This window comes from Astatotilapia calliptera, chromosome 8 (assembly GCF_964374335.1).
Source record: "Astatotilapia calliptera chromosome 8, fAstCal68.1, whole genome shotgun sequence".
Lineage (NCBI taxonomy): Eukaryota > Metazoa > Chordata > Actinopteri > Cichliformes > Cichlidae > Astatotilapia > Astatotilapia calliptera.
The window spans coordinates 6,253,287-6,270,428 of NC_137429.1; the positions used below are offsets into that span (position 1 = coordinate 6,253,287).

A 17,142-nucleotide genomic window follows, 5' to 3' on the forward strand; every position below is an offset into this window, starting at 1 on the left:
ACTTCCATTCATATCAGTCTGTAACATGAAACTATATCCACTGGAAATCGTATCTACAGACTTATAAAAACACAATAAAGGGGACTTTATATATGTGCAATCACAGTTAGGTAGTTAGGATTGCAACAAGACACACAGGAGTGCATACACAAACACAGACACACACACACACATCCATTCACACACACGCACTGCAGCAGAGTGGTGCAGCAGAGTTATCACTGCGACCCATCCCATCAACAGACCCCCAGTCTACAATCTCCCATCACCATCATTCGACAGTGTCTCATGTCTGGACGGGTAACTGCTACAACACCACTAAATCCCACCAGCTACACAATCTCTAGTCCTGTTAGCATTACAGCAGCATATCAGGAGACAGGAGGCTAACTCTGTGAGCTCAGTGACTTTTACAGTAAAGTACAGTAAAGACTTACTTCTGCCAAATATTCTGCTGCCTCCTCCACTGCCATGTTTCTCAGCCCGCAGCTGAAAGTGTGAAACCTGAGCAGTCAATTATAGCAGCTAAGCCCTAGCCTGGAAGCTAGGGAGAGAGGGATGGGGGCAAGAGAGGAGAGGGAGTAGGAGGAGGGACTGTCGGTGTTTGAGAGGGAGGGAGGGAGAGAAAGACAGAGAGTGAAAGGCTGTGAGTGAAAGAGAGAGAGGGGGGCATTATGTCACAGCTAAAAATACCTGGCTTGCAGTGAGAAAGTCCAGAGCATGGAGGAGGACGAGAGGGAGGGATGGGGGAGGCAGGAGACTTCCGGCGTTAATCTTAGACCAGGTGGCGGCACCGGATCAGAGGACAGAGGCTCTGAGTGTGCACGCCAGTGTTCTAAGAGTTTTCTATTTTCAAGTTTTGATTTTTATTAAGGTTAAAAATGTTTGTCTGGTTTCCCAAATGGACTAACTTGTTTCAGTTTAGTTTTTATTGTTTAAAGAAAGGTTTGTTTTATTATAATTACTACTTAAAAGAGCTCACAATAAAAAAAACTAGACTCACGCTCATGAATCCTAGTCTAGATAAACATATGCACATCAGACTGGCTGTAAAACCTGAACAAATACAGAGACTAACACTCAAGACTTTTTTATAAAGAGATTCTTTCTGAAGTCCTTAATTTTTTTAGTCCCTATTTTTTAGAGACATAATAATGCCAACAGCTACTTGTTAAAAGCAAAATTTTAAAAAATCCCATCTAGTTCTTTTCACTTCTTTATATTTAAGAGGAATTTAAAATGTAATACGTTTTTAAGAATTTAGTTCCCAACCTTTTTGGCCTGAGGCTCACACAAAGCTATCATGTAATTTTCTCCCCCCCTCCCACAAAGTGGCAAAGTTCAAGTGAAGCTATCATGCTTTCTCCTTAATTTCTGTCAAAAACTATTATGATGGCAGATTCTGCTTTTAAACACAGCGAATATTTGAAATATTGACGTAAATATTGTCTCCAAGTAGCAGTGGTTACCACTGTTGCCTCACAGCAAGAAGGGCCTGAGTTCAATTTCACCATCCTGCCAGGGCTTTTCTTTGTGGAGTTTGCATGTTCTCCCTGTGTCTGCGTGGGCTCTCTTCAGGTACTCCAGCTTCCTCCCACAGTCCAAAGACATGCAGTTAGTGGGGTTTGGTTAATTCATGATTTAAAATTGCCCATAGGTATGAATGTGAGTGCGAGTGGTGGTCCGTCTCCATGTTTTTATCCCTACGACAGACCCCGCCTCTCATCAATACCTGTCTGGGTATACCCTGCCTCTTGCCCTAAGACAGCTGGGAAAGGCTCCAGCATCCCCGCAACCTTGTATTAGATAAGCGGAAAAGAATGGGTTGACTACAAATAATTCGTGTGAGCCAAAAACTCAGACTTCAGACATTTTTTTTCTGCTTTTGGCTCTATATCATGTCACTGAGCAGACATCCTCATAGGGTCATGTAGGCACACAGCTCTAGCTCAGAGTACAGACGCTCACCCTGTTCTAAGCCATTAGCAGTAAATTGTAAGAAAGTTGGCTAAATGGAAACTTGGTTCATTCAGATGGAGGTTGAAATGAGGCCACGCGCAAAGTAATTTATAATAAAATTAAGGGTTATTTTAAACTGTAATCACTTCAAAGATACACTAGTAGAGTTCAAAAATAAAATTATGGAGTTGGAAACTAGCATAGAAGGTCTTTCTTAAAGTCTGAGTTAACAGTTTTACTAGAAACACATTTTCCCTTTAAACCCATGAACCCTCACAGTTCTCTTGTGACCATTTGGAAGGATGTAAGCCCTTGGTTGGCAATCACTGGTCTGTCTAACCCCATCTAACCTTATATAACTATAAAAACAGTGTGACCTTAAAAGCTACAACAGCCATATAGGGCAGGGATAGCTCAGTAGGTAGAGTAGTCGCCTCATGATCGGAAGGTCGGGGGTTCGAGTCCACTGAACGGCTACCCTGAGGTACCCCTGAGCAAGGTACCGTCCCTACACACTGCTCCCCGGGCGCCTGCTTAGTGGCTGCCCACTGCTTCACTGAGTGAATGGGTCAAATGCAGAGAAAAACAAGTTATTTCCCCATGGGGATCAATAAAGTATACATTATTATTATATGCTGCTTGCCCACTGGTGCACCATATTATGATACTTTAACTGAGGTAGGTGTGCATATCTCTTACAATAAATGCAGGATGGAATAAGAGTACAATAATCTCTCCACCTGTGAAAATTCCTGTCTGACTCTAAAAAGGTGTGTGGGTTGAGCGGTTAACACAATCCATTGCACCTAAAATAAACTGCAGCAAAAAACTTGGCAGTCAAGTATCAGCGTTTTATCTACTCACACAACAAAAGTGTCAGAGTAAAAACCACCAACACACACATGCGCAAAATATTTACCTCGACCTTCCTTCTTCACCAATACAGTGAGATTCACACATACACAAGTACACACAAGCAGAGACTTCAAGGGTCAAAGTCCAGCAGGTAGATTAGGGAGATATTAAAGAGACAGACAACATTGGTTAACTTCATAGAGGAATTTGTCAGGGAGACTGAGAATATCAGTAAACAAGACAAAATCCATTTAGAAGCAGGCATGTCAAGACAATAAAGCTTGAGACAATTGTGTTAGCAGTCAGTTTTGAGCTAACTTGATAGTTCGGTAAGCAGCATTAGTGTCTTGGAAACATCAAATAAAGTGTCTTTGAATGTCAGAGTTGATCTGCTTATAGCAGTTTATAATAAATTAGTCCAAATGTGTAGATACAGTGATACCATCCATAACAGCAGTTATAAGCATTTTATGTCCTGACTTCAGTAGTGGCAGGGCAACAGCTGGCCAACACTTTTTGCATGTATGCCGGTAAAAATTATTTTCTGAATAGCACAGTGGAAATGAATTTGATGTGTGGAGAGTGGAGCAAAACTGATAAAACTACAAAAATGTATGTTTGCTCAGGTTTAGACAAAAAGACAATTTGCCACTTTACTGAATTATTGCTTTTTTAAATTTGGGGGATTGATATCGTCATTGTTCAGGTCATGGTTCAAATAAACTATGGTTACCTTTTTATTATAACTCCTGATTATTTATCTTGCCTATTTCATATCACCTCTTTTATGATGAAAGGGCACATTGCAATCACAAAAAGGCAAAATGGTATGACTAACATAGCCTTATCTGACATAGTGAGTTGACAAATATTGTAGCAAATGACCAGAGTGAAGCTAAAGGCCCAGATATTCAATCAAACCTAAAACAACAGTGAAAATAAGTTTTGTAAAGGAATTTCCAAAATCAGTAGATATTTTAAAATGAGATAATCACAAACAAAAGACAAGGGATTTTGGAAACACTACAATAGATACAATGTATTTGCTGTACTAACACAAACTGCAAGAGAGGGAGGTAAAAAATACTGAGAATAAATAAACACTATGTTACTGCATGTGGGAAAACACGGGGGAAACACTGGGTGATGAAACAGTCAGAGTTGCTCAAATATAAAAGAAGCTGCTTACTCTGGAAACACATTAGGTTCAGCACTTAACTGGTAAGGTAGTATCTGACCCCACTGCATGTTTGGCTCCAATAATCAACTTTATAGAATCTGTTAAAAGCTAAAACTGTCTTCTTTCTTTTCAGGAGATCTGCAGTGGCTTCTCTTTGGTAACCACTTCAAGCTGGTAAAAGAATGATGGTATGTAACATATGATGCTGCCTAAACTATCTCATTTTAGAAAAACACATGCATCACAAACGATACTTTAATGTTACAGTTTCTTACAACTTCACAGACACAATATTTAAAATAATTTATTTGCAACCTCATTCTCCTTCTATGGCTGTTCAAGTCTAGTTTAGTGTGTGCCTGCCTGATATTAGCCACACTTTTCTTTAGCCTTAGCCTCTTACAAGTGCCCTGTGCATGTTAGCATTAACCCGGAGGCTCTAATCATAAATAAAATCTATCCGAGACACAACCATTGAGCAAATTTGTGGAGAATCATAGCCATTTTAAAACTGTGTCAAACAGCCTTGCACTGCATATTTACTCCAGCAAGATCATTAAATTGCATCACTGCCACCTTCTCCAATAAAATTAGAGACGGCAAAGTAGAGAAGTAGAGTCAAGTCTACTGCAGGAGCAGAGCACTCATTAACTGAGGATCTAGAGATAGAGAGAGGACAGAGCTCTTCAGCACCACCCGAGAGCCAAGCAATCAAATATAGAGATAACAGAGCTTGACTCATGACTAACAGATTACAGGCCTAATCCCAGCAACCATAATTTCTCCTGGTAAAGTCTCTGTGTACTTCACACCAAATCTTCAACTAATATGATGTCAAATAAGTCCACACAACATGACAAATAAATATATCTTCAGTGCAGTTTGAGGGTTAATACTATGAAAATCATTTCATCTTTAAACTAGCTCCAGAAAAACCTTGCACTAGCACTTGCACTAAAAACCGCTTGCCTCCTTGTGTTATGAAAATGTTAAAAGTTTAAGGTATCATCTGTAATGTGCATGATCCTGTTACAAACCTTAACTTTGACAGACATTATTTTTTCTTTGCTGTAGATCAGACTTGTGTTTGCAGTGCTGCTGCCTGCAGCAGCTTATCAATCCCCTCTGCCCACAGACTGTAGTGACATCTACAGAGGTGGTGCAGGCGTGGATGGAGTATACACCATCTATCCAGCTGGCTCCACCTCTCCTGTGCAGGTTTACTGTGACATGAGCAAAGACGACATCGACAACTCAGCAGAAAAATGGACGGTGAGGATTGCTCAGCCCTCTTTTTCCAAACTAATCTACCTCTTCTGAATTTGATCTTGAAATAAGAGATAAAGAGATCTGGCCAGAACTTACCTATTTTAACTTTATGAACTGCTTCACACATCTTGGCTCAAAAATTCATGTTTAACACAGTCAGAATTTTGTATTAAATATCTTTTTATGCTCATGGGTGACTGGTTTTATTCAAGGATCATCTCTATACACAGATATATTTAAATCTAAAGGTAAGGGAGAAGCACCAGAAGACCTTTTAGTTTTAGTTACCTTGTGTGAAGTTAGCAAAGCTAAAAGGAGTCCTTTTGCTGGGGGGTCTATAATTTGCCTTTTACTGACAGTTTGTGTGAAACTTCTGTTAAATCCAGGTGATTCAGAGAAGACAAGATGGCACAGTGAACTTCTTCAAAAAGTGGGAGCACTACAAAACCGGATTTGGGAGGGCTGCTGGAGAGTACTGGCTGGGTAAAATTCATCGTTCTTTTTTGGATTAAATTTGCCTGAGTAGTCAATAAACCTTACTGTTATTTATTGTACATTTTCTCCTTTCTTAACAACAATAACATCGGCTCAAACTCATCAAATTTGTCTAAAACAGTTTATTTCAGATGATCACAGTTGCTCACTGTTTTATCTTCCCAGGCCTGGAGACAATGCATCTGCTAACCCAACGCAAGAACTATGAGCTGAAGGTCGACATGGAAGATTTTGAAGGCCAGAAGGTCTTTGCCCATTACTCCTCCTTCTCTGTTGGCCCAGAGTCAGATGGATATAAGTTAAACCTGGGAAGTTTCATCAAAGGGGCAGCAGGTGGGACTTTTTGTTCTCTCTTTTATAAGAACTTTTTTTTTTTTACTTTATCTACTCATAATCTATCAACAAAGTTAGGATTTTTTAGTAGTTGAAACAAAATTTGTGTTTTCTGCTTTGTTTTGTTTTTCCAGGAGACTCTCTAAGTATTCACAATGGAATGAAATTCACTACCATTGACAATGATCAAGATACACATCCTTCGAACTGTGCCATGGTGTGCTATGGAGGATTCTGGTACAGCTCGTGCTATGCTGCCAACCCCAATGCCATCTACATGTGGGGACCTTCAACCCGTTTAACTGGCGTGCACTGGAGAACTTTTAAAGGGCTTGAATACTCCCTAAAAACCATGGTAATGAAAATTAGACCAGTTGCTACATAAAAACCAACCAAAACACAACAACCTGGAGAACTAGCAATGTGACTAGATTTGAAATATTTTACAATTTTGTAAAATTGTGAAACTTTTGTATTTATTAACATAGTCCCCGTATCCACATTAGTTTATGATATTTTCAAGAACATTAGGACTATGTCTTCATATCTTACTTACTTTAGTACATATGCTTGTTATGATATGAAGCAAAAATGTTCAATGTCTAACCAACCATGATAGAGAATCCTTTGAAAAATCTCTCCTATGGATTGAGTCCAAACATTATTTACTTTGCAAGTTTAAAGACCCTTACTTCTAATAAAATTATGGACAGATAAGAAATCTCTCCATAAAGTTTTACAAACAGAAAAATAAACAAACAAAATAACAACGGAAATATTTTTTTGACCAAAAAGCGCTGATAACACTGGATGACATGTTCCTTCATGACCACCTATTTAGATTCAGCGCAACACCAGAGATACGGACAAAAAGCACAACATTATGTATTCATACGCAACAAAAAACAGTCCCTGGCTCTAAATTAAGTCTAATTTGTAAATCTTGTATATCTATGATATGAAACCACATTTTCATTTGTTAATGAAATGTTGATCACAAGTCACCATCAGACCTGGCCCTAGGGCTGCTCGATTATGGCAAAAATGATAATCACGATTATTTTCACTGAAATTGAGATCACGATTATTTGACGATATTTATTTAACCCTTTAAGACCTACTATAGAACCAAGTCCGCCAGAGCTTATATTATTTTTTTACACGCTGTAGTGCCATTTGTGGGAGCATTTCAAGTTGCTATACAACTGTTATAGCCCATATTTTACTAATATGTATGCATTAAGTCCATAGTAACTACATTAATTGCAAAAAAGTGCAATAAACTACAAAAAAAATTGAAAATCGCTTTTGTTTTGTTTACATATATTTCTACTTGGAGAAATTTAAGAGGTTTATCCCTCAAAACTTTAAATACAATAAAGTTGCAAAAAATAGTTTACAACAACAGGAAATTTATTTTGAGTGTCTTCATAGTTTTATTTTGGAGATACAGCAATTTTTATATATTGCAGGAAAAACAAAAAACAATCCTATGATGCAAATTTGCAAAGAAAACAGCAGGTGCATCATTTCACTGTGGGAAGTGTTACGAACAGCTGATAGGAACGGCAAAGCGTGTTTCTGGAATATTATGTTTTTGTTGCTGCAAGCGCTTTTTATGCAATTTTTGCAAAGCTATATGTGGAACGAAACCGTGACCGAGGACAAGCTGATGTCATAAGATGTAAGTACAACTCCTCCGGTTTCATATGCAAAACAAATTATTGCGCTAGCTTACACGGTTCAGGTTCTACAGGGATTTAAAAATAGTTACGCAAAACGGAGCGTGCTGCTCTGACCGGCTTTAAAGGGTTAACAATGACTTTAAAAAAATAATATAAAACAGTGTGCAACACCACTGAAGTTTTTTTTTAAACTCTCTTTTCAACCAACGGCAGTCACTCTCCAAATAACTTCTGCTTAGCTTTCCGAGCTTCCCTCGGGTCCTCTTAATCAGCGGTCTCCAACCTTTTTTGCGCCACGGACCGGTTTATGCCCGACAATATTTTCACGGACCGGCCTTTAAGGTGTCGCGGATAAATGAGGGAGGGGCTAATAATCGGCTCAGTCATTTTTAATGATCGTTGAAAGCCCAGATCGTAATCGTGATTAAAATTCGATTAATTGAGCAGCCCTACCTGGCCCTGCTCGTCACAACTGGCTTTTTGCATACAAGATGGCAACAGCAGAAACACTCATGTCAAGGCTTCAAAATGGCACATCAGAAACCAGTGGATGACGTCATGGTAAAAGCTACATCCATCTTTTATAGCTCTAACTGTCTATAGCTGCCGCCTAAAGCCTGACTTGACTTGAAGACATTCACATTACACAGATGCTTTAAAAGTGAGCTAAATGCATATCTGCTAGATGTTATTTGGGTGATATTAGTGAACCTGTTTGGATTTACACCATGCTTTGTGTAATTATTGAGTCCTGCTTTCACTGGTTACATGTAGTCTTTTTTTTAATTTTTCTATTATCGTATGCTATTTAAACACATTTTTCTTGGCTGTTTAATCGTATTAAAAACACAAAAGTACATTTGTAATCTATTTAATGTTTTTGTTTGTTTGTTTGTTAAGATAAGATAACCTTTATTAGTCCCACACGTGGGAAATTTGTTTATTTCTGGTGTGAAGATTTGTCAAGAAAATATCAGCCTCTACTTAAATAGAGGCTAATCAGAGGTCCAGAGGTGTACTGCAGTTCAAAATCCTCATTTATCTTATACTGTGCCCTCCACTGTCTGAAAAAAGCTCTTAATTACTCCTCTTCCAATTGGCTGCCCTTCATAGACAGAAAGCTTAAATAGCAGGTGGGTGGGGCTTCTGTGCTTTCAGTGAAAACTACGTGTCTGAGATAACAATATTAAGGATTAGCTCTCATCTTTAACAACACACACAACTAAAATTAGAAAAACACAGCTTTGACTCACTGGTATAACTTATAAATGCTAACCTTGTTAGTTGAGGTCATACCCTTATTTAAATGCTTATTAAACACATTTTCTTTAGCCTGAAGCTGTTTCCAGTGTTGAAGATTTGCTAAAATGTCTCAGAACCTGACAAACCCTGAAGATATTTTTAATTTGCAGCACTATTTTATGTGTATGAACTCTAGGAATAAACAAAGAGAGGAATATATTTCTGTTGTCACCGCAGGTATGTTGCGCCTAGGATTTCACAGAAGGCTCCACAGAATCAGAGTTAACCATGACACACTCCCCCCCACACACAGAGTTTAATGATCCGTATTTGGTATTTTATGGCTTCTGTGAAGGGAGGCAAAAAGAATTTGAGAAGGATGGGTTGCCATGGCAACTGAGGTTCCTAAATTTCACAAGTTCATTTAATGTTGTGGGCCAGTTGGGGCCTTTTGATGCTAAAACTATAAGAACTGACAATGAAAGTAACCCACATGGCATGGATGTAGTGGGACTGGCACCAGTAAAATCTGTGTACAATGGTGTATAGATGTTACACACACACATAGTGATGGTTGGTAAAGCAACAGACAGCTATATCAGCAGAGGCAGGTTTTAAACCTCAAAATGTTTTGGTACCGATATATAGAGATCACAAGCACAGACTAAGAAAGAAATTGCACTGACTGTCTGGTCGGATTCCTATTCATGTTAAATATTCTATATTTTGTCTTGTTTTTTACTGCTCAGCCATGTGTCTTACACATTAGGTAAGAACTTAAACCAAACACACCACTACACAGCTGTGATGCTACTCTGCTACGTGCCCTCCAGTCAGTTTTCAGAATATTGTAAATTATAGAGAAGGAGACGCTCTACTAGTGAAAATGTAGAGCATCTTCTTCTGCACTATATATCTTTGCTGAATGTGCTTCAGTCACACTAGAACACAAAATAGGATCCCAGCTAGAAAATAAAATTGTGGCGATTTTGTGGTGATTTTTTGCATTCAGTGACCGATTGCAAGCAGTTGTAGCAAACAACTGGAGACCCCGAGGTTGAGCAATCCTCCCATTAACCTCTGGGTGAGGCGAGGCATGCAAGGTGAACCCAAGGTGACTGTGCAGGTTGTCTGGCAGGAGGCAACCAGTCTCCAAACAGTGTACTCAGACATGCTGTAGAGTTTGTGATATCCAATTTAGAACCATTCAAGAAAAAACAAATATTAAGAAGCTGAACCCAGAAGCCAAACTTGTTGATGATTAAAAGTCTACAACCCTGTTGGAATTTAAAATCTATAACTTGTAACTATAAGAATAACATTAAAATTTGTATGCACTTGCAAAAAAGACTGCTTTTAAGTGTAAGTGTTAAGTATTTTAACTAAACCATTACAGTGTGCACAGTCTCACAAATACAAAGCTCATTTTTCAGGTCCTCTATCAGTCCCTAGTGGCCTTTCAGTAATACTACATCAACTGCAGCAAGAGAGAAAAAACGTTTTTGTAAAAAATGTAAAAGAAAAATCCAGTTCTGAGTGTAAAACATGTAAACAGAAGGTCCTATCTCAGTTTGTTGTAATGTGTTTTTATTACTTTATGCAAAAGTCATTTTTAATAAAGTCTTGATTGCATAAGAATGCAACATAAAACTGTGTTTCTTTGATAAACAGTCTCATCCATTATTGTGTATATTATAAAATCTGCGCAGAATAAGCAGATGAAAGCACCTGTGTGTTTCTGGGCATGTCTGTTGTCTTGCCTCTGACTGGCTTCTGAGTGCCACAATCTGATTGGCTGCTTGGCTACTGCAGTCTCTGTATTCTCACAGCACTTGAGATACAGATGGACGAGGATAAAAACACAGCAACTCTTGAACTCCCCTTTTCTGTCATTTCTTTTCACATTTCACGGCAGCTCATCGTGACAGACTCCACATCTGTTCTTCTTCTGAAGCACATTCCCATGACTGAATGACAAATTGGCTATATTTTTAGTGTCTTTTTAAGAAGTTAAAACGCCGGCTGAAACCACATGTACCATGCATCAGGAAGCCCTATGCCTCATTAGGTCTCCTTACAGTTGGCTGGCAAACCCGTCCCCCGCTCCTCTCACTGGATGGCAGAAGATGACGTCGCTCTGCTGCTGGATTACAGGGTTGTGCTGATGTAAGGCTCCCTGCACGTCTATATGGGTGCGTATGATCACTGAGAAGCAGACAGACTGACTGACTGCTCAGAAGAAAGGACAAACAAGAAATGAGATAGAAACACCTTCAGACAGAAGTCAGTCGTGTTTTCTTAGCCTTCCCCAAAACACCCTTAAAGCAGAGTTAATTTCAATATGGTTTACTTGACAGCAAGCAAACACAATAAGGTCCAAAATGAAGAAAAGAGAGGATAGGATTAGGTACAGTACCACTGCTCGCTGCTAATCTTCCCTGACAGAGACAGAGCACTGGTCATGAATAAATTAACATCTGCCCGGGACCAACAGCATGCATAGCACGTAATGCATCAGCAGGGATGAGCAGTAAGTGTGTTGTGCAAGTCAACAATCACACTGTCTGTACATGCACACACAAAATCCTGTTTGCAACATCAATTTTCCCTCATTATACAAATAGCTTTACTGATATTGGATTTTTGGGATATATTGATATTAGAGTTTAACAAGGCTAAGAGGTTAGATCCATCTTGGCAGCGGCTGTGCTCGGTTACATAAGTTCTAAAAGCCAACATCAGCATATTAAAAAAGCAATGTTTAGCATGTTTACCATGGCAGGCTGTGCCTGACGTCGGACTTCACTAACTACATACATATAAGTCTGCCATCTTACTGTTCTGTATATTATGGGGTACACTCAAAGTATCACATATCACTAACCAGAGTCAACAAATTTTCAGATTCTGAGTCCCTCTGTCCAATGGATGCAGATATATAACTGGATAAGTCATAATCCTCCTGCAGGCAACACAAGTAACAATAAATCATAATAATTCAGAGGAAAACCAAAATCAGTCAGCAGGATTCATCCAGGCATGTCGCACCCTAGTGCCACCCTAGTTTTGCATATAACAGTGTTGCCTATTAAAGTAAGATAGCATTAACAGTTTGAGCCTAGCTACAATTAACACTGAATATAAATTCTAGAACTGAATATGTTGTATATTGTTACCCCCCCCCCCCCCCACCCTTGTTTAACCTTGTTAATGAATCACTGAACAGAAAATCTGTGAGCTACACTCTAATAATTATACCATTTATCAAATACAACTTCACTGGTTTTCAGGTTCTTAACTGTTAAGATTTATTGTTTTTCTCTTTTAATTTTACTAATTTATCCGCATGATAATGATCACAATATTTGGATTCTGGGGAGATGTCCAAAAAAATTTGATAATTCTTATATGGACTTAAGTAACACTTTTCTGGTATTATTATCTAAAGTTTGACTGATAAAGAATAAGCATTAAAAAACAAATCAATTTTGTGGTATTTTAGATTAAATTTGTATTACAAGCTTTTTATTTATCAGCTTGATTCTCAACAATAAAAGACTTCAGTAAACAGAGACTAGCACTATGTGAGCGGTGAGCTTAGCTTTACAGCTCACAGAGCACAAAGCTAATTAAGAAATTGCTCAGTAAATCAATAGGGCACTTAAGATGAATGTTCAACATCAGCATTGCTTTTTCCTCTCTTTGCTGAGTCTCGAGCCAAGTGACCATCATCATTCATAGACAGCGAGCTGTGGTTCCCATTTTAATGTCCTACACTTTTTTAATTAAGCGTCCTTTGTCAGCCACGGATGGCTGAAGTAAAACCAGAACTTATGGGTACAACAAGCTCATGACATGCTGCAGCTATCATAATAAACTGAAATATTGGCGATATATATATCGGAGAGTTGGCAGTTCGTCTTGTAACTGGAAGGTTGCCGGTTCGAGCCCAATCATTTCACTTTGGTTACAACTTCACTTTGTGTTAATTTGCTACAAAATCCGAAAAGAAAATCTCAAGAATCTTTTTTGGAAAGATTGATCAAATAAACATGAACGAGAGGTTCCTTAAATTTTAAGATATTCTTTCATACTCCAAGGACAATTCACCTCGTATAAACTGGTTAGCGTGAACGGTCGGTGTGAACAGCTGCAATAAGAACAGGTGTGTCTGAAAATAATTTTTAGCGCATAAGTTATTCCCGCCTGACTTGCCTGAGTATGATCACAATTGTTTTTTTCTCTCTATCAAATTAACTGAATAAAAAGTTTCTCTACACCAATGATCCCATTGGAAATGATGAGTGCTAAAAGTCAGTCTGGGATATTTTGTGTTGGGTGTCCAGATGTTCGGATCTACAGTTTGACGAGGAGGAGTGTCATACCACAGAGCAAGACAGATTGCCACTATTCACCTTCTGTCTATGTGCATATTGTGTAATACTGCTGCATTTTTCTGCATCTTCATATGGCCCTGAAGATGAATCACAGGAAAATAATTCACTCCTCAGTCGATGGATGTGGGCGTCAACCTCACATCACCTCCTCTGCCACTGCAGTTGCTGCAGATTAGGCAGTAAAGCTGCATTCAAAATTTCATGAAAATAATAAGAAGCAGAGACTTCTCACCTCAGCCTCCGGGGACTAAACATCTTGTCTTCTGCTATTGTCTCACTGAACGCTCACTGACAAAAAGCAGACAATAACACTATGAAAAATTAGCCTAGTGAAAAAGGATTATGAAAAGCTCACTGCTGTTATGAAACACCCACGGGATTTTCTGATGTATGACTTCATGCTGAGAGATGAGATGCTGTTATACCAGTTAACGCTCCATCAAATAATTCATCGGTCAAACGTTTCCCCGAGTAAAATTCAATCCAATTTTATTTATATGGCACAACAACAGCGCCTCACAGCACTTAAAGACTAAAAGTGAAGTATTTCACCAATGAAGGCCAAACTGGTTACACTTTGATTTCCTGAACCATTAAAGGTCTGGCTTTTGGTTGATCATCTGGATTTCTAGCACATCAGTTTTGCTCAGCTGCCTGCAGTTTGATCAGTTCAACAGTTTCATCTGTACAAACTTCACTCAGCTCGTTTTAATAAGACTGATATATTTGATGTTGTTGTGAATGTGAACTTACTGCTGATATTGTTTGCATCAATCCAACTGCATCTATATATATTCTACTGTATCTACTGCATCTACTGTACAACTGTGCAATATTTTTCTGTTTTTGCAGTCAACGCATTCAAAGGTGGGTCATTCGATGCAAAGAATGACCGACTCAGAATTAGAAGAGTTTTTTTAGACTATAATTTCGGTCTATTTAATGCAAAGTTACCTTCATACTATGAATTTTTTCCAAGCTAGAAAACCTTGAAGTACAGTATATAGAGGTGATTTAAATTTTGGCACTTTTTAAAGCTTAATTGTCTCGTGTCTATTATGTAGAGGAATGAAAATAAGTATTTTCTGATCATTTGCAAGGGGAAAGTGCATTTTGGGCAAATTTTAAAAGGCCATGTAACCATGTGAAGAAGGAGGCTGGTCAGAACAGGTCACGGCCTATGACTGGTATCCTTTTTACCGACATTCTGGTATCAAGCTGATCTTTTAGCTGTGATTCCTTCTGTGCTAAAATAATGTTAGACAATTCCAGGTTTTTTGCAGGTTTAGGCATGTCGAATTATTATATTAACAAAAGACAAAACACATGTAAACAAGACATGCTGAATACTCTTAAATGGAAGAAAAGAAAATATTTTGCACTTGGTTGACAGAAGCTGTAAATCCATTTATCTAAAAACAGAAGATAAATTTCATCTGCTGTGTCAAGATATCTGAATGATACCAGGTCATGTTAATTGCAAGGTCAATATTTTGCATGAATTAAATCAAAGTTTAAATGTGTTCCATGTGTTTCCAGTGCCAGCGGCCTCTCCACACTTCTCGCTACCAGATACTGTCTAACTGAGACAAGACAAGCCTCCCCTTTGTTCTGCCACACACACACGAAGGTAAACAATGCGTTCAGTGAACTGTCTGTAAGTGTACAAGCCTCTGTCAGTCTCACTGTTTCTGTCCAGTCTGATCCACACAGGTCTCCTGCCGCTCACCTTCAAAATGTCCGCCTTGCCCGGAGAATACAGCGGAGGGCAGGAGACAGGCGTAGTTTTTTTTCCCTCTCAACCACAAACGCGCACAGACCCACATCCTGTCTGTGTCGTGACTCTCTGCTGGACCCATGCCACGCATCGACACCTCACCCACAGAGAGCACACACAGCCTTGAAACATGAAAGTATCCTGTGATTTCGTACCCATTTCAGATAATCTAGAAACTCCCTAATAACAAATCTACTTTTTGATATCTTTGCCACTGATTTCCACCATATAACACCCTCTGTAATTCTTTTACAACATAACTGTATTTCTAAAAAAAAAAAATACATATTGATTACCAGCTCTTCAGCATTTATTCTGTCCAGGAATTGCAGGGCTGCACGGGGATGACACCTTTCTGGGAAGAGTGTGGTAAATATAATAAACAGTATCTTTTTTTTTTTACCACTGAAACCAAGCTGAAACTGGTCTCTGAGGTTGGTGCTTGGCACATGCCAACACGTGCCAAAACTGCAGTACCTACAGTGGCCACTTGAGGCCTCACATCCCCATAGACTGCCATGTTAAAATGCCCACGTTTCAAGTGAAAATAAACTAGTACTAACAATATTACTCTGGGCGTGGCAGCTTTGATTGACAGATAGATTTTGAATCTCTTGGTCAAGTTTTTAGTGTTGTTGATATTCTATTATTTGCATTTGATCAAGTAGCTTCTAAGTACAAACTGTGTCTCTGCAATGAAGGATATGCATGTATTGATAACCAAGCTAGTTAGCAGTTTGTAGCACCAAAAAACCCCCAAATAAAAACAAACAAACAGAGACAGTCATGAAATAAAAGTTGAAAGGACTTAACAAACCCATGGCTGATGTAAATCTGACTATGTCCATCTTTTATATACAGTAATATGATTAGAGCTTAAATGTGAACCGTTGGGAATATTTAGAATAAAGTGAACTTAACTATCTATAAACTCTTCTGCACTTGTGTGCAGATCTAGCAGCTTGGGACTGCAGTACATTAACTGCTCTTAACACACTTGAGTCCCTGACCAAACAGTCAAGGGTCAAGCCACATTGTGTCCAGCACATGTTGACAAGCAGAATGAGTGGAAAACCCCACTGACAACCCCAAACCACTATAGATAACATAGATATCTCAATCCAAACCTTCAAATAAATCACTTGCTTCTCCTTTCCACCAGACTTTCCCTTCCTCCTCAGCTCTGTGTGCATTTTTAATGATTTTTCAGCTCATTCTTTTGGTTTTACGGACTATACAATGTAGTCACCGTTCTCTATAATAGACCTGTTAACCAATACCTGCCCCAGAAGCTTAGCATTCAAAGATCAAAATATCTCAAAACTATAGAGACAAAAAGTGGAGAAAGAAAAGCAGCTTCTGTTGTACATAGAGAAAAAAGTTTCTCCAACATTCTTAATATGAACAACAGGAATTGCAAAACACCTCTACAAAGATTCCGATTGCACAGCAACCCTGCCTGTAAAAGTTACATGGATATAAATATGTTTTAGTCAAATTAATTCAATTTACTGCATTATGCTGTCTCTGTGCTAAGCACTAATCTGTGTGTAGAAATGGAAAAGCAACAATAATGAAGGGTTCGGTTAAATGAGAAGACAAGATGAGCTAAATCTGTTGAAACGCAACTGCGTGTTCGTGCATGTATGCGTGTATGCGTGTGTGTGTGTGTGTGTGTGTGTGTGTGCTAAATGAATGGACTGTCCCAGTTCTTGGTGTCGATCTTCCACTGCAGAGGAGAGAAGAGAGAACAGGGCTGCAGGGAAGCGGAGGAAGGGAGGATAAAAGACCTAACTAACAACATCCTCATCTTCCCTGTCATTCTTTCGCCCTCACTCTGCCTACTCTCCACTTCCCTACTTTTCCCTGCTACTTCATCAGTAGCTCTCCTTGATCTAACTCAATCTCACTCAGTAAGCTTTTTCTAATTCCCGCATCTTTTCAATTTGT

At 38.8% G+C, this 17,142-nt stretch overlaps 2 protein-coding genes and 1 long non-coding RNA gene across 36 annotated transcripts in view; 2 read left to right on the forward strand and 1 right to left on the reverse strand.

Moving 5' to 3' along the window:
* Positions 1 to 17,142, forward strand: part of LOC113028107 (uncharacterized) — a 460,838-nt gene that overhangs the window by 189,688 nt on the left and 254,008 nt on the right. The window lies entirely within an intron of this gene.
* The window catches only part of ank3b (ankyrin 3b), a 177,849-nt gene that overhangs the window by 97,872 nt on the left and 62,835 nt on the right, over positions 1 to 17,142 (reverse strand). For 2 of the 34 annotated variants that reach the window (XM_080305369.1, XM_080305356.1), the window contains exon 1: positions 438 to 488. The exons of the other annotated variants lie outside the window; for them this stretch is intronic. In XM_080305369.1, coding sequence (XP_080161495.1) covers positions 438 to 473 — 36 coding nt within the window. In that variant the 5' untranslated portion in view covers positions 474 to 488. Of the gene's footprint in view, positions 1 to 437; positions 489 to 17,142 lie in introns of those variants that run through there. 34 annotated transcript variants of the gene reach the window in all.
* Positions 3,988 to 6,617, forward strand: LOC113028121 (microfibril-associated glycoprotein 4-like). The gene is made up of 6 exons (XM_026178147.2): positions 3,988 to 4,035; positions 4,128 to 4,182; positions 5,069 to 5,266; positions 5,650 to 5,746; positions 5,924 to 6,091; positions 6,226 to 6,617. The coding sequence occupies exons 2-6, from the start codon at positions 4,177 to 4,179 to the stop codon at positions 6,474 to 6,476; spliced, it is 720 nt and encodes a 239-aa protein (XP_026033932.2). The 5' UTR covers positions 3,988 to 4,035; positions 4,128 to 4,176; the 3' UTR covers positions 6,477 to 6,617.